This window comes from Vicugna pacos, chromosome 10 (genome assembly GCF_048564905.1).
Source record: "Vicugna pacos chromosome 10, VicPac4, whole genome shotgun sequence".
Classification (NCBI taxonomy): Eukaryota; Metazoa; Chordata; class Mammalia; order Artiodactyla; family Camelidae; genus Vicugna; species Vicugna pacos.
Genome location: NC_132996.1, coordinates 10,688,152 through 10,706,576, shown reverse-complemented (window position 1 = coordinate 10,706,576; position 18,425 = coordinate 10,688,152). Strand labels below are relative to the sequence as shown.

Sequence of the window (18,425 nt, the reverse complement as noted above, 5' to 3'; positions counted from 1 at the left end):
ACCTCAGGACAGCACTGTGCTTCACAGATTCCCAGGCAGATCATAAAAATCTGAGCATATACAGATTGACAAAAGCTAAGTTGGGTTTAATCGGGCAAGTAACTAACAAAACTGTAGTTTAATAAGAGGATTAAAAAAAAAACACACCAACGACACTTCTATAAATTAGAAACAGGCATTTGAAATACCTAAGGCTCCTACCAATAATGGTTTAGATGATGACTCCTATTTATTGAATAGTGACCAGTGGCCAACCACAGTGCCGAGGACAGTGCACAACCACCTCACCCTAGAGACATTCCACAGGTGTTCCTTCTGAAGGGCAAGGGCCCCAGTCAATCACAATTCTAGTTCTCATCTAAGTTCTAGTTTCCAGAGGCATTTCAGCATTCACACACCAGCTGGCAAATCATATGTGTCCGCAAAATCATTTTTTTCAAAATCTTAAAATTATGAAATGTTAGAACTCGAAAAGAGCTTACAACTCATTTAATCTAAGCCTTTCATTTTGCAGAACGGGGAACTACCAAGGCCCCCAGAAATTAACTTACTTGTGACCACAAGGTCTCAAACGTGTGGGTAACAGGGTTAGAGACTAGAACCCAGGTATCTTCTCCTGCTAATATATTTTCTTTGTTCTACCTACTGCCATAAAATAGAAAGCTTTTCTCACAGCTCCTCGCTAAAGCATTTGTACAAGCGAATTACTGATTAAAGAGGAGTATTCATTTATATTTAAATTAAACCCACTGACTTTCTAAATTGATCTTTTCTACACATATGAAGACACTATTTCTCATTTTCAAGGTCCCAATATGCAAGTATTTAAAATTAAGTCTTAAGCAAAAGACTTAACCAAAAAAAATTAACTCTTAGAATAACTAATAAACGTTTTCTTTTCCCCCCCAAAGAAACAGTACCTGAATGTGCTCTTTTGTGATCAGCCAGGGTCGGTGTGCTAACAGCTTGTTTATTTCATTAAGATTTTTCAGTCTTTGTGGTACATATTCCAAACCATTCAACCACTCAGCAATACCGCCTGTCTTTAAAAATTCATCCACATGCATGTTTATTAGGTAAGAACACTGATGTCTAGCTGCAGCCTAAAATACAAAGAAAAGAGTTAGTGGATAAAACTGTCATGGTAAGTCTTACTCTACTATTACCAAACCAATAATTTAGATGGAGTTAGTAATTTTTATAGCTAATCATTCTTTCCTACAGCATCTTCCTCCTGAAACTTCCATCACAATGCTGTCATAGATTCTTGAATCTATACATAAAGCTGGTACAAGCAAATGCCACATGAAGCCAATTACCTCCTCATCCAGAAGTTGGTGCGGTTAAATCTAGGACCCACTTCCTGGTTATGTTAAAGAAATGCATGTTCATTTCATTATGGTAAATGATATCAACAGTATTCTATTCAAAACACAATAAAATCTCACTAACTTGTATTGCACCAATGCAGAATGCATGCTAACCTGAATATTTCTCTTACTCCCTTTGAGATAATTGTGAATCAGCCTTCTCTGTGCCCATTATCCAATGGAGATAAAACTGGAACTCACTGACCCTTTCCTGCTTACACCAGCCAGAATCAGCCTTGATATTGACAACGGGGAAACCCATGCATAGCGGACTTTTCCACCTCTCACGTCCTCAGGGCTGCTTCTCAGTACAATAGCATTGTTTTTTTCTACTTTCTGCATCTTATTTCTCTGTCTGTGACCATTCTAGGTCAGCTTTCAGCCTTAAATGTCGTCAAAATCTTATGCTGAAGAATCTTGCTCGAGTTCATTGTTTAATAAAACACGGAATGCGCCCTTTTCTTGTGGTTGTTTAAAACTTCAGAGAGCGCATAAACAAATAAACTTGACGGAAACTGACCCCGGTCTGGCTTTGCTAGCTCTGCTAGCCCAGCTGTTCCGCTAACCTCTCCCAATATAGCACTTGAATCTCATCCTTCTTCCTCTTTTTCCCAGCAATGGTCCAACTGTAGCAGTTTCTACCCTTCTTTTTCTTTTTTTCTTTCCTTTTTTGGGGGCGTGGGGTGGGGAGGGGAGCAGTAATTAGACTGATTAACGGATTGATCGATTTAACGGAGGTGCTGGGGATTGAACCCAGGACCTCATCGATGCTAGGCATGCACTCTACCACTGAGCTCTACCCTCCCCCAACCCGGTTTCTACCTTTCTTATTCCTGCTGTCTATCATTCCACCTCATAATTCTCTTCCCTCCAAACACTAACTAGATAACTAGTTTATGCCAAGTATTAAACCTAGAAGTATTATAATTCATTTAAGAATTCTCCTCTTATCCAGAGTCTTGTTTGGTGCTGATTGACAGGTTCCTCTTATTTGGCCAAATTAGTGATATTCTTCACGGACCGAATGACTAAATACAATGTCACAACCTTGTTTTATAGGAATCATAAAAGCAAGCTATCAGGAGCCCAAATAAAACCTGTAGATACTAGGGACGTTACTTTGGACCCCACGAGCATCTTTAATCGTAAGAGATTAAATGTGGAAAATGATTCTACTGATACATGAGAAACATGTTAGTACATTAAGTGGCTTAAAGCGTTCAAAATGCATCCAGTGGACTTGGGATACAAAAGGCCACCAGCTTCTTCAGTTCTTTTTTCTATTAAGTATTCGTAGCTCCACACACACACACACACACGCACGATACTAGGAGGGAGAAAGACTAAGCGAGGACGGCGCGACGCGAGCACGGGACCCGGGGACGCAGCGCACCATGATGGCGATGTAGTGCCGGTGCGGCAGAGGGAGCGGGCCGTCCATGCGCAGCATGTAGAACTGGCTCCTCAGGAAAGACTCCAGGTACTGCGTGTGCAGACTCATGACCTGGGTGATGTTGTCCAAGCGCCCGGAAGTCGAGTATTCTTCCACAAGAAAGTTAGTGCGTTCATCCACCGTGTTTGCTTGGACAACCTTCCAACCAAGAAACACAAGGCAAGATCGCGATTAAACACGCCCTTGGGTTTACATACGGTATGCCATTACTGAAGCTAACAAATGTTCTTTTGATGTTCACAGACAGTGAGATTATGTGGTTGCTCGTATTAGAAACAGAAATAAAAAAGAAAGCGCCATTCATTTTTGGCTCTGGGATTACAATTTATTAAACAACAAATGTCAAATTAGCAAACATTTTATACACACAGTTTTGAAATTGGAGAAAAGAAGCTCCCATCTGCTTTGTCAGGCACGTAAGGCAAAATTTCCAGAGCCTGCTTCCTTGGCCATTGTCACACCAACTTGTGGTGAGGCAAACGCGGTGGCATATGATTACATATATTGACAATTTTATCTCAATAGCCTATGAGGCTACTTAATCACATTTATCTTAAGATGAATATTTTCAGTCTGATCTTTTGCTTGTTGTTTTTTAGGGGAGGGGGGAGATAATTAGGTTTATTTATTTATTTATTTTAACGGAGGTACTGAGGTTTGAACCCAGGACCTCGTGCATGCTAAGCACATACTCTACTACTGAGCTATACCCTCCCCCCTGCTGTTTTTCTTATTCAACATAAAAATAAAAAATAAAAAAAAAGCCTTCTGAAGTCTTTTTAGGGACAAAGAAAAATATGGTAATTTGTAGAACGTGTTAATTGAAAAATTAATAAGAACAACAGAATTCTTATTTTGAGCCTAACATGTTAATTTCTAAAACCAAGGTAAGTTATTAAAATGGACATGCTGCATCAGAGAGCATCAAAAGAGCTTTCTCAAAAATAGACTATTTATATATAGCTTTATAAACAATGACAGCTTGGGCATCATACCAAGAATTGGCTCTGAAGGTGTTAAGAGCTCATTAGCACCTTTTAGAAGGACCCAGCTCTGTGGGAATTAATGGACATCAGATGCATATTTCCAGAACTGGTTCATTACTTATTGATATCTTAGAATTAAGAGTTCTAGACTTAAGAAGGATATGTTCTTTATTTTATATAAGGAAACAGATTCAAGTTAAATTCAAGCTCATACACCTATTTAATAGCAGAGCCCAGTCTAACATCTAGATCTCCTGAAGCCCAGACTAATGGTCTTTTCAAAGATCCACACTACTGTTTAAATCTTATGGTTCCCGGGGAAAGGGGGTGGGAAGGCATAAATCTGGGAGTTTGAGATTTACAAATCTTAGCCACTATATATAAAAATAGATTTAAAAAAAGTTTCTTCTGTATAGCACAGGGAACTATGTTCAATATCTTGTAATAACCTTTAATGAAAAAGTATATGACAATGAATATATGTATGTAGATGCATGACTGGGACATTGTGCTGTACACCAGAGATTGACACTTTGTAACTGACGGTACTTCAATAAAAAAAAATTTTTTTTTAATTTCAAAAGAAAATAAAAAAGACACTCTGTTTACTCTTCAAGTCTGTTTTCACAGTCTCTTCTGAAAATAAGAACAAATTACACAAAGGCACTATTGACTGAGGAAAATTTAATCCCGAAGGAAATATAATGTTCAGAACACGTAAACTGTGAGGAAATGTCAATGACAATGGTGTAAAAAAGAGGCAATTCCACTTCAGTTCATTATAAAGCCAAGTATATTTCCTTTTGCCCACCTCCCGCCAGTTTGTCAACTACAGGGACCAAGATGATAGTTAAAAACATAATAGGATCAAGATAAGCTACATATAATTAGGGACAGAATATTTGCTGTTTTTGTTTTGTTTTCCAGCAGAAGTTTCTTCTGTTTAACTGATGCCTAAAATACATTAGATTCATATGATGCAACAGAGCCTGAAAACAGCAGTTGCTCCTGCAAACCAGATTACCTTCAGATACATAGAGACTGTGTTTCAGGAAGTCGTTATGTATCTGAGGCAATCACCCCTCTAAGAGCAGCTCTGTGCTATGTGAGGGAAACAGGACAAACACAGCAGTTTCTCTAATGCATGGTCACCACCTAGACCAGCTGCAGTCCCTGAGCTGCTGAAACATTGCTGTTAACTCCGGAGTTGCATGCAAATGGTAAGGTCACTAAAAAGGCAAAATGAACGCGATGGAACTGCTGACTCCGGCACTGACGGGGCATGTATTATTCAAATTCTCCTCATCCCTTCTTTTAAGACAATGCCTGGCACATAATAAGCATTCTATAAATACGTGTTGACTAATTTCCGAACAATACAGGAATAATGTTGGTGCTTTAAGATAAAGGATATCTTTGCAGCCAATAGTAAATCAGTATATATAACCATAGTCAATATGAATCAATGACTCCTCAAAGCAGAGAACAACTCAATTAGTGGTCCTTCAACTTTTCTTAGCCCAAGCATAGAGGCATCCAGGAATCTACTGGTCCTAAACATTGCTGTGGTCTTTCAGACAGATGTATACACACAAAACAGGCACACAAGTCCTATATTGATTATAATGCCCTTTGTGTCATCTTACCATCTTTCTGCCTTGCATTTCCCATCTTAACTCCCCGCTCTCATCAGAGGTGCAGCTTGTAGTGGAGATTCTGTGACATTCTGTCCCGTCAGAGACTTAGAACCAAACGAAAAGGGAACTACCAGTGATATAACATCATGCTTTCTCTAATAGGTTTAGTTGGGAAACTCACTCTTTCATTTCAAAACGTCTTTTCTTAACATTAACGTAACCGATAATCACTATGAAACCTTGGTCATTTTAAAACCTTAAACCTTCAGGTTAATATTAGGTTTTATGACTGTTAGCAGCTTTGTCCAGAAAAGTTATATTTGAGATAAAATATGGTAAAATGTAAATTTTTTTTAACCATGCGGTACTACCTAACTCTTAAAATAAGAAGGCAGATTATTACGCATAAAATCTTATAAATGAAGGCGAAAAGAAAATCCTTCTGTGGTTTTCTGATGTAAAAATAAGAAATGAAAAAAACATTTATTTTCATATTAAAAATAGAGCTATTCTTTGACACAATTATGTTACTTTTAAAAATCATGTTTTATGTATATTAAGACAGATAAACTTACTTCCTTCTCTGGAATAAAGGCACTTGGTCCTCTTGTCAAGGGTTGAGATACTCTGATTCTTTTATCCTGTTTTTAAAAGAAAAGTTTTATATATCAATGATGACTTTCTAAGAAAAGTTAAATTGGTGTAAATTTAATGCTAAAGTACTAAAATAAATAGAATAGATAAATAGAATTATGTAAAGTCAGAGGAAGTGTTAGGTCTCAGATCAAAACAAAACCAATCAAACAAAAACCCAAAGGGCCATTGCATGGATAAGGTAACGGGACAGACAAGCTCGGGCCACAGTAAGCTCCCAGAGGTCATTTCCCTCAGTCATATTCCACAGCACCACAGACTTTTAGCTCATATTTGATATGACCAGAAACCACCAGCCTTCATAGTAAAATCATATCTGATAGCGAACTAGGACACTGTCAGACCTCAATTCGAAAGCTAAAGGAAAGCTAAAATCTGAGAGGATTACATGCAACTCCCCAATGAGATGATCTGACTTGAATTTTTCTTTCTGAATAAAATAGAACAAGCATAGCCAATATAAAGTTTGGAAGCTTTAAGTAAGGAAAATGTAAAGCCCAGAGAAGTAGAGGTTAATTTAATCTAAGAAATGGAGATTTAACAGTGCTCAGTGTTCCACTGGTTATTCTGTGTAGGATTCACGACTGCTAGATTGCCAGTGGTGTGCCCAAGTGTTAATTTTTTGAAGTTTTAAATTTTTTTGGTGAAAGAGTTTTAGTTGAAAAGCATTTTGGTGTCCCCCTTTAAGTACGATTATCTATGAGCCAAGAAAATTCCATTCAGGGACTAGCCTCCTTCCCTGTGGGCATGTTGAAAAGCAGGAATAGTCAGAGGGAGGTTTTCAGGCTCTGAAATTCTTCTTAGCCAGGAAAGGAGATAGGAGAAATGGCCATTTAATTTTCTATAATAGAAGTAATATTCCAAAGTTCTGAAATAGAAGCCCTTCAAAACCATAATATACAAATAAGGACTACGTCATCGTTTATAAATATTATAAAGACTGAGTGGGAAACTGAAGAGCATGGAACAGATGTCTCCTGGAAAAGAGTGTTAATATCAAGCTTGCTACCAAACCTTCCTCAGGAAACTGCGAAAATGAGGAAGTAGCTCTCGGTGGTTCCTTATCTGAGGGTGGCAATATCTATTTCATGTGACCTTGTGTCCTGGCCACAGCCGACTAGACCAATCAACACAGAAGCGGATTTGCAGCCCACAAGTGCCTCGATGAAAAAATTATTCCCGTGTCTGTGAGTCCATTTCTGTTTTGTTAAGAAGTTCATTTGTATCATTTTTTGGTTACCAAAGGGGAAAGGGGAGAGATAAGTTGGGAATTTGGTATTAACAGATACACACTATTATACATAAAATAGGTAAACAACAAGGACCTACTCTATAGCACGGGGAACTCTATTCAAAACCTTGTAATAACCTATAATGGAAAAGAATCTGAAGAAGAATATATGTATAATTGAATCACCTCACAGTATATCTGAAACATTGTAAATCAACTATACTTCAATTAAAAAAAACATTGTAGTGTTTTGTACAGATCTGATTTGTCTTAAAAAATTGTTTAAAATATACTCTAGAACTGTACCGTTCAGTATGGCAGTCCTGATCAAAACAAAACCAACAAAACAAAAACCCATAGGTTACAACCTACTGAGAAGTGGGTACTCAGTACTTGAAATGTGGCTAGTCCAAATCCAGATGTCCTGTAAGGATAAACTACACATCGAAGATCAAAAACTTAGTACAAAAAATTAATGTAAAAATCTCATTAATAATATTTACATTGTTACGTGGATAATATATTGACTATACTAGGTTAAATAAAAATACAATTAAAACTGTAAAAAATAAAAGTTATTCACAAACAGAGTTGAGGGCAATTGGCTGGACCAGAATAAGTCTGGAGTACTAGACTTATAGGAGAGTAACATAATTGGAAAGAGAAGAGACACAAAATAGCACTCAGCAGCAGAGGCACAGAGAAAGCAACGAAGCAGCAGCAGAGCCGGCCTCAACAGATACCTGCTTCTACAGGAAACCCATCAGCGTTTGTACGGATGCACAAGAGAAAGTAAAGCCTTATCCTCACTTCTTTCTCTCCCTTCCGCCTCCCTTCCTCCTTCCCTTTTTCTCTCTCTGCAAGGTAATCAGAATCTTTTTTGTTCCTTACAATCCAAGTGCCTACCAAGCACAAAATAGTTATTTAAATCTCTTACTTCATTAGGAAGCAGTCAGGCGTTCAGCGATGTTTTTGAGAGCCTAATCAGAGACTGGGATGGACTCAGGATACAGGGCGAACAAAACAGATGTGATTCCTGCCCTCATGCTCGGCACACAGTCTTCATCAATTTTCAGGTTCCATTGAAATAAGTATGTTAAGTAATGACCATCCTAAACTGCTAATATTTCAGAAAGAACTAGGCGTCTAGGTTATATTTGTAAAGTGATGACAAATAAATCTCAATCTACCGGTGGTACACATTAGAGGATTCCAGGCAGAAAGGAATAATTTAGAATTTCTCATGTTATTTCTTGTCTACACCAACAACCATCGTCTAGATTTACCCAGAAAAATAATTTAAAAGAAAATAACAGATTTCTTCCCTTTGCTAGCCTAAGTTATAGCAAATAAAATTTCAAATACTCTCTCTAAGCCTAATGCCCTAGTATGTGAAAAGCAATTTTCTTGACAATTGATCATTTCAAATAAACAAAGCAGACAGAGGAACTGATTGTGAGGACAAATAATAGGTTGGAGGGGGAAATGTCATTAGGGAGATAAGTGGAAATTTTTATTTATATTTATAAAACAACACATAAAACTCAGAGAAAATATAGGGGAGGAAAAATAAACTCAAAATGTACAAAGGGACTTTGGAGATCGAGAACAATTTATTAGGTTTATTATTTATATATTTTATTTATAAAAATTATTATTTGATACGTTTATCAACTGAATTTCCCTTGAAATGTTTGAAATAGTTATTTTGCCTACAAAAATATTCTCTGGAATAGGAGAGGTTTAAATCTGAAATACATTTTCATTGCAAATGGAACTGCACACTACCACACTTAAAAGAATAGACCACCTCAATTTTAACCAATTGGTAAAGGGCAACTGAAACTTGATTGCATTTGTGCCAACATTCATTTGTTCATTCATTCAGCAAACATTCGTTGAGGATCTACAACGTGCTAGGCACAGTGGGGACAGAAGTAAGTATTAGACTGGCAGAAATTCATGAAACTATATCATATGTGCATAACAGACACAAATACAAAGTGATACAGGAAGACATCCTTTTAGTAATTACTGTTTAGTTATTTTCCATTAAAGTTATGTACAGTTTTCACTATTATAAATGATGCTATGAAGAATATCTTTGTATCAAGAGACTTGGGGGCATATTTTGTGGTATTTAGGATAGTTTCTTTCGGAAGGTTCCCAGATGTGGATTTACTGGGGTTTAGGTTATAAACATCTTTATAAAGTTCTCGTTGCCTACTACCGATATGCCAACCAAAATGTTTTGCCAGTTTTATTTTCATCAGCTGAGAAAACGTTCACTTAACCCACTAACTTCAAAAGTGAAAAAACAGCCATCAAAAATGTGTTTGAAACTCTTAACTGTATATGAATTTGAGGTAAAATTTCGTAAGCAGAGCTGTGGATCGGATCTGCATTTTTAATAATACAGTTCTGGCAGTGATGCAGTCCGTGGGCCAGCGACACAAAAACAAAACAGAACAAAACCTCAGCTGGGAAGCTACTGCAATAGCCCAGGGGACACCTAAGAGAGCTACTCACATACTAAAGAGAAGAAAAGAACTAACAATTTAATGTTTTGCCAGCTTGTGCCTTTCTTTGGTTATAGTTTTAAAATGGCATCGCTGTTGAAAGGATCAGCCTACTTCCTGCTTCTGTCAAAGGAGCATCTTTTCTGGTGGGAACTCTACCGTGGTCTCAGTTGACTGCTTTGCATATGTATATGAAGGTGAAAAAAGATTGTTTAAATGATCAAGGCAGCTTTTCAAGTCTACTTAAAACTCATTTTATAGATCTCCATTTATTCGAGTCTTATTTAGAGCTCCTCAATCAAATTTTATGCTTTTCCTTTAACTAGGTCCTCCACCTTTCTTGTTTAATTTCTCTTTAGGTCTTTCTCATTCTCATCTATGGGGAATAATTATTTTTTTCCCATTTTTATTCCTAACTGGTTATTCTAACATAAAAGTATTGCTTTTGTTGTAGTATGTATCTTGAAAATACTCCTTTCCTGGGTTTTCTTATTGGTTTTAATAGGTCTTTTTTTTTTTTTTTTTTTCAATGGAGGTCCTGGGGATTGAACCCAGGACCTCGGGGGATTGAACCCAGGACCTCGTGCATGCTAAGCACATGCTCTACCACTGAGCTATACCCTCCCTCCTTAATAGAATTTTTTATTTGGGAAGTATATCTCCTTCCAAAAATCCCCTTCATTTTACTGAAAGTTTATTCCTCACCTACTTTCTATCTCTGTATGTTTTTAAAGTTGATAAGATAAAATATAAAAGAAATAGGATAGCATCATATCCAAAAGATTCCCTTTACAAACATAAGCTAGAATTCTGATCTCCTGTAATGCCTTTTCTCAGCTTTTATTTCAAATCCAAAATGCCCAAGGCCTGAGTTCCTACTTTATTCATGTCCTTATTAACTTTTCCAAAGTCTCTAAACCTGTGTTGCCTTATATGGTAGCCATCAGCCACGTGTGACAAAATTTCAATTAATTCAAGTTAAGTTAAAAATCCTTTCCTCGCCCTGAACCACTCAGTCCACTTACTTCTTTGACCACTTCTACACTTTCCCTAGACACGCCCTGCATTTCTTTCATGGATATTCATTCTTTCAAGTGAGTGTTCTCATCCTTGCCTTCTGCCTTCTTGACACAAACAAAACTCTACTGAAAGGGTGAGTGTCACCAGATTGGGGGGAAGGAGGGTGGAGCAGGTAAAGGAGAGAAAAGGACATGGTGAAGTACAAACCAAGCAAAGCTCGCCACTGACTCCTGCACGTCTGCTGTCCAGCTAGGTGCCAGCTCTGCTCTGCCCTTCAGTCTGGCTTTGGGGCATTTGGAACTGCCGGTGACATATTGGAACCTTAAAATCAACAGGTTTAAAACCAATGTCTTAGCTCAAACCAGCTGTTCCTCCTTACTTTCCTCAATGAGTTACAGAGTCACCACACACACCAGTAACCCTGGCTTTGACTCTTCATCCTAGGAGTCTGCATCCAAACTGTTCCTAAATCCTACCGTTGCCTTTTCCTGAGGAAATCTCTCAGTCATCCTTTCCACGGCTCCTTCTCAACCATAAGAATTTCTCTCATGCTGAGAAATATTTTCCCCTCACAACAGAGAATAGTGTCAATTCTAGGCCTTAGCTTTTGAGGAGATAATAGACAAAAATGAAAAGAAAAAAAAAACTGCAAAGCACATTACAAAATAAGATCTCACTTTTCTTTTTCTTCTGTCAATTTGCTTTAACACAAAACCTCCCCCAAACTAGAATAGAGGAGATACACTTTCTCACCAGATGCTACTCTAACAGAATCCCAGGGTTGTTCTACATCCTAAGCAGGAATAACCTGCAGCTGCACTAATTCTGAGGAATAATATTAGACTTAATATCCTGTTAAGTATAAAGCTAATATCTTATCCTGGGGCTGAATGACTTTGATCATCCTAGGGAATCTTACGCAATGACTTTTAAATCATAAATCTCATTTCGTTTCTGTGAAAAACCAAAAGCAAAAAACAAGTGCTGGGTTTTTTTCACTGCTTTCACTGTAGCTACTCGTTACATGTGGCTATTTAAATATAAATTGATTGACATTAAATAGAAGTTAAAAATTAAGTGCCTCAGTTGCACTAGCCACATCAGAAGTGGCTAGTGGGTACCAAGCTGGACGCTGCAAACCTAGGATTTTTCTATCACTGTCGAAGGTTCTGTGGTACAGCCCTGCTCCACAGCATTGATTAGTCTTGATTTCAGCTACTTGGATAATACAAAGATACGAAATGGTTTAAGATTCAGGAATAAAAATAAGCGTAATAAACATGTATTAAGGTAACATCAAAGAAATTTAAAAAAATTGATTTGGATGTGAAAATTGGAAAACCAATAAAACCAACAAATTAACTAAACTACAATGGCAGAAAAGTTGGCAGATATCATTCTTTTGAGTCTTAATTTGACGACAACTTTCAAATCACTACATAAAAAGAAGAAAGGAAATCCTCTAAAATGTTGACTTGTATTAAAAATAAAAAAGGGTAAAAAAAAGACATTTTAAGCAATAGTAAATTTAATTGTGATTTGATTTCAAATATTTTAGACAACAGTCACAGAATTTGCTTAAAATTTCTTTCATAAAATCCTATAATTCCAATAAGTAGAAAAACTAGTTATAAGAACTCAGACTTTTTATGTGTCAATTCCATGTGTCCTAAGAGATTGTTTTATAAGGGTTGTGACCTCAAGAACGCTACCATAAGGAAAGTTTCTTTTTTCAGATATATTATAGCTAAAGACATTATGTTTAAAATTCATCAGTTGAAATTATACCTATTAAGTAATTATCTGCTGGGAAACAAAACACTGAAAGAATCAAGATGAATTATATTTAGAAAATTGCTTATTTTGACACTTAACTGCTAGGCAGTTTACTAGATCACTTTATATAAATTAATCCCACTAGAAAATTAAAATACATGGAACTTAGAAATTCTTAAAATTATGAATCTTTAGCAGTAATTAGCAAATTACTTGTCCCTAAAAGGCTAACTGCCAAACAGAATTAATTGTTGCATTTTAGGCTACTAAATACTTTTAAGATAAATCATTCAATTTAATTTTTGCTTTTCTCTTCTTCAGTTTATTTCATTAAAAAGTGGAAAAGCAAAAAACATACATATTCTATCCATTAAAATGTAAAAGCTGCTTATGAATTCTGTCTATAGGAGAAAATAATATTGAGTAATGTGTGTAATTAACTTCACATACACTTAAGAGATTTTAAAAAATCTGTTCAACATATAAAAAATTCTGGCAAAGCAGAAATTTAACAATACTCAACATACTAATCCCTCAATTTTTAAAGATCTTTGAAATCCTTAGAAGATAGTTGAATAGCTCAACATTCTTTTTTAAAACACACTACAATGACAAAATATCTTAAATATAAAACACATGCCCCAAACAAAAAATTTAAGTTGCCTGTAAGAAAGCCAACTGCAATTATTAATACAAGTAGTAAATTAGAGTTGTTGATTCTCCTTCTACCCTTTTTAGATGTTCCACTTTGGCAGAAACCACTACAAAAAGGGCAGAGGTGGACAGGTGACCCTACGCTATGAAATAATGCTGATGTCACCTTTTATACAATTTCAGGAATAATTGTGTTTACAGAAATTGATGACATTGCATATTTCAGAGGGAAAGGGCAAGGAGGAAGGAACACAGAGATGAAAACTCTCTCTCCCTAAATGAGAAAAGAATGAGTTTAAAACTAGAATTGTAATAGATTTGTAATTTTATAGTAAACTCAAATTTAAATGTCTGTCATTACCTGGAATATACATTATTCCCCACCATTTCAAAATAGCCTAAAAGACTGTTTAATAAAATTGTGACCTACTCTAGATTAAAATATGTATTGACCTTCGATACAATAAAAATATGTATTATAATAGCTAACTGAGATCGAAGATCACTTAGTGAGAAAAAATCGGGGAAGCAGAAAATGGCAATAGCACCGAGAGTGAGAATCTTGCAAATCACACCAACATCTCTTCTATTCCTTGGAGCCAGTGTGGTGCGGGGACCCCAGAAGCACCAGGAGCCCAGCCCGGCACTTTAGGGTGTAGTAGAAATTCACTGATTCCAAAGAGCACTCAAAAGTCCCCTTCAGAAGTGGGGAGTCCTGTATCCTTCCAAGGCCCTGAGACTTTAGTTGTGGACTGCCCCCGTCCCTTTTAACTGAGCTATTAAAACCAAGGCTCCCAAGTCCTTCCTGTAACAGCTCCAATAATCACTGCAGGAACCTTGCAAAGATCTTGTCACTAATAGCACGAATTTCAGCTTTCTTCAACACCGACTTGATGAAAAGTTGTAACCTGAAATCTTGAAACATTTCCACTGAAAGCGTTGCATTTATCAATTTCCTTACCTTCTCTTTCCCCTACGAAGCTGTCAGGTGCTGGGGAGCAGGGGAGGGTGCCTGGCTCATCTTTGAGCATTTCAAGTTTAGTATGGTTTTACATGCTGGCCATTTCTTTTCTATTTCATTTTTCAAAAAATGAGTTTCAAGAAATGAGAGATCACGCTTAAGCAACTCTCATTTAAAAAACAAAAACCCAAAAGACCTCCATGTGCCGTTTGGTAGGAACTGTTGGGTAAATTTTGTTTTACTAACTGTGGGCCTAAAGATGAACAGACTCACCCACTGAGTACTCTAGAAATGGTAGCTCTGAGGACTGCTGTTACTAGCAGAAGTCAGCGGTAGTAGCTGTTGTACTAGACGCTGCTAAGTATGCGAGGGTGAACGGACCTCAACCTGGCGCTGAAAGAATTAAAAATGAATATCCAAACACCAAAGGGCAGTTAATGAGTTAAATTTGCACTGCAGTACAGCCGAGTTTCGAAATGAGTGTCTCCTTGGCTAGTGATAAAATCTCTTAAATTTTATTTATTAGAACACATGGTGAACCTGTTCAAAGTTCAGACAAATTTTCTTTTCTTTTTTAATTTTTTTCTTTTTTGGGGGGAGGTAATTAGGTTTGTTTGTTTGTTTATTGAGGTACTGGGGATTGAACCCAGGACCTTGTGCATGCTAAGCAGGCACTCTACCACTGAACTATAACCCCTCCCTTTAAAAAAATTTTTTTTTCCAGGCACGTTTTCCTGTTTACACCCTGATTATGGAAGAGCAAACTTCTAAAAACAAAAGGTACAACTAGTGCCCTGTACAACCCCAGAGTGACACAAACCTACAAAGGGAAAAATAAGAACAAACATGGGCCTTGGGTAGTCTGCACCATGAGCATAGTACTGCTAGCTAATCCTTTGAGCTGAAAGGAAGTCTAAAATCATGCTCATGTCCAGTGCCAGCCAGAGGCAAGGAGCAAAGAATGCACCTCTTTTTCCACTCTGTGTAATACCACAGAGAAGCGTAAAGCAATTAAGTTAGATTCACCTGTAAATTAAAAATGGGTATTTGGAACATGGCAGGTCTCTTCTGTCTACTATGGAATTTAGATGTATTTGAACCAGCATCTCCTGAGGCTTTGCCCTCCCTTTTTAATCTCTGTTGAAATTCTACCCATTCTTCCTTTAAGACTCAGCTCAATACCATCTCCTTTGGTCTTTTTCCACGCCCACAAAGTCTCAAGCTCTTCTATGAATCTAAATCTATTCTCAAGATTCACAATTATGTTTTGTTTCTCTCTCTTGCAGCTGTTAACATACATCTTTATCTTATCACCCTCTTCAGACCATAAATAAGCTCCTTAAAGAGCAGGATCAGCGACATGAAAAGAGTAGACACTCATCCATTTGCTGAACTGAATAGAGGAGACAGGAGTCTGGTCCAGGCTGTCCCATCCCTCTTCTCTTCCTTCAGCAGGGAACAGCGTCCTGTGGACTTGAGGCAGCTCTCTATATTCTCACTGAGAAATACTAATAAATTAAACTAATAAGCACAGCCCTGGACATCAACCCACTACCTCCTTTGTACTCTCTGGGTGCCCTGTGTGGCAAATAGTCACTTTTCTCCATTTGTTTATCTTTGCATGTTGTTAAAACAAGCAGTACCCGCAGTTTTCTATACTTTGTACTACTTTCTTTAAAACCAGTAATAATATTGCATGCTGTGACGCTGACCTCAAGCAATAAATGCTCCCATATAAGCTTTTAAGGGTTGAGCACTTTCTTTAGAGATGCAGAATGACACAATATACTTGTTGAACATGCTGTTAAAATTTGGGGCTAAGACCCAAGAAAATGAGGAGAGGACTCTTAAGTCTTTGCACCTGAAATAATGCAAGTCCATAATAACTCCCTAACTCAGTGCTTCCCTGTTAACAGACACAGTATATTTTTCTACCACTGATGATAAGATCGTTCCCCTGGTCCTAAAAAAGTATGAAGAAGTACTTTACTTCTATACAAACAACTTTCAATGTTCTGTATTGTGCAATAATAAAAACCTGCCTTTAATTTTAGAAAGTTTTACGTATTAAAATTAGGTCTCAATGAAATTACAAGAAATTAAAATTGGGATTTTTGGAAAGTAAGACTCCTATTAGAGACAATTACAGTTACATAACTTTCTAGTATCAGTTGGTAGTGGCTGATAGCTGCTAGTCTTCGGAGAAACAAAAAGATATGCTGTGAATGTAGTTACCTGGTACATGAAGGGAAAGATGCATTTTAAATCAAACATCTATACTTAGCACCTACCACCAGGTTGTAACAAAATCAAGGGGCCGATAGGTGATTGTAAGGAAACAGAGTGACAGGATACTTTCCAGCTCTTTCAAAACACAATTATTAACAAAATACAGGTCACTTGCTCAGCTTTTGGGAATCAGGGAAGAAAAACATTCAATACAATTGATTTCTAGAGATTTAGAAAACATAAGCATTTAGCCATCTGAAAACCAATACTTCTTTACACACTAAGTAGTCAAAAAGAACAAGAAATCATGCTCTCATTTAAACTGAGAAAGTACCTTTCACACAGCCTGCCAGGAACACAACAGCTGAGCATATTAAAGTACATTTGATTTTACATTAAATTATGTCAAACTTCAGTTTCAATGCAACGTAAAAGAACAAAAGTGTTTGCTTCTAGTTTTGAAAAGAACAGCTGGGTTTTAATTTTTGCCTGGAATAGAAAATGGCCTGATTTGTCTCATGGACTTCATCTCTGCTCTATTTTGTCAATCTCTAAATCTAGAAACAGAGAACTACAAACCTGTGCATTAACAGGTAAACCGAAAACCTACTGTAACCAGAATCAAAACCATGACTTGTTATGCTTGTATGAGTAGATGGCTCACCAACTTTTTGATGTCAGAACCTCTTTATATTGCTAAAAATTATTGACCTCAAAAGCTTTTGTTAATGTGATATCGATCAATAATTATTATATTAGAAATTAAATCAAAGAAAAATTTAAATATTAATTCATTTAGAAATAAAAATAGAATAAACCTATTACATGTTAACACAAGTGAATTTTTGTGAAACTCTGATTTCCAAAACAAAACAAAAAATTTACTGAGAAGAGTAGCATTGTTATACATTTGTGCAAATATCTGGCTTAATTAAAGAGAACTGGGCTCTTATATCTGTTTCTGTGTTCAGTCTCTTTCTATATCTTGTGGTGATTGTACAACATGAAGAAAATCCAGCCTCACAAAGATACGGAGTTGGAAAAGGGAGGAGTATTCTAATAACCTTTCCAGGTAATTTTGGACATTCTGTGATACTACGCTGAGACTTGAAAAGTGGTAGCTTTTAAGTTTGTTGCAACGTGGAGTCTGAAACCACATCAAAAACTTTCTTATTCTGTTGCATTAAAATCCATTGGTTTATCTTCTACTTTGAAGGGATTGATTACCAAAGTATGATTTTGTATTATTAACCATTGGTCATTTAGAAAATACTGGATCGCTGAGTTTTGCAGGCTTTCCATATGTTGACATACTTAACGTATTATAAAAAATAAAATGTGCTAATGTCACCATTGTTTATATCAGAAAAAAAACTTGAAATTTGGAGAAGTGCTCAAGCTCATGGTAGAGGATACTAGTATTCCAAAATTCTTTTCTCTTCAAAGTTCAAATTTTATCAGTCGTTATCCTAGAAGTGATGGGTTTGCTTTGTTCATTTTTATAAAGTTGTTGACCAAACACCCAAGTCTGAGTAACCATAGTTATCAGTCAGTCATTTTTTTCATATAAAAATGGTGTTCAGTAAAAAAGTAAGTGACTAGTTTGGTTCACAACTCAGTCACACAGCTGCTTTTCCTCAAGACAATCACCATACTTTGGTGTGGAGAAGAGCTTAGTACATATTCTCCATTTTGAAATGTGGATTATTAAAATGATAAGTATTCAATGGCCAAGATTAAATAAAGTGCATTATTTTTACTGTTTCATCAAGGATATTCTTGCGTGAAACTGACTTTTTTTTATTATGAATACAGGATGATGAAGAAAATAATTACTATTACAGTGTAATTCCCCTGCTTTGATTTGTGCTAAACACTAGCGTTCTGCAGACCACACTTTGGGAAATATTGGTTGAAATGTTTCCAATATACTCT

At 36.6% G+C, this 18,425-nt stretch overlaps 1 protein-coding gene across 3 annotated transcripts in view; it reads right to left on the bottom strand.

Annotated features, from left to right (window-relative positions):
- SESN3 (sestrin 3) overlaps positions 1-18,425 on the bottom strand; it is a 70,332-nt gene that overhangs the window by 23,024 nt on the left and 28,883 nt on the right. For all 3 annotated transcript variants that reach the window (XM_031675326.2, XM_072968945.1, XM_031675327.2), the window contains exons 2-4: positions 6,022-6,087; positions 2,764-2,961; positions 921-1,103 (exon numbers count right to left, since the gene is read on the bottom strand). In XM_031675326.2, coding sequence (XP_031531186.2) covers positions 921-1,103; positions 2,764-2,961; positions 6,022-6,087 — 447 coding nt within the window. The remainder of the gene's footprint in view (positions 1-920; positions 1,104-2,763; positions 2,962-6,021; positions 6,088-18,425) is intronic.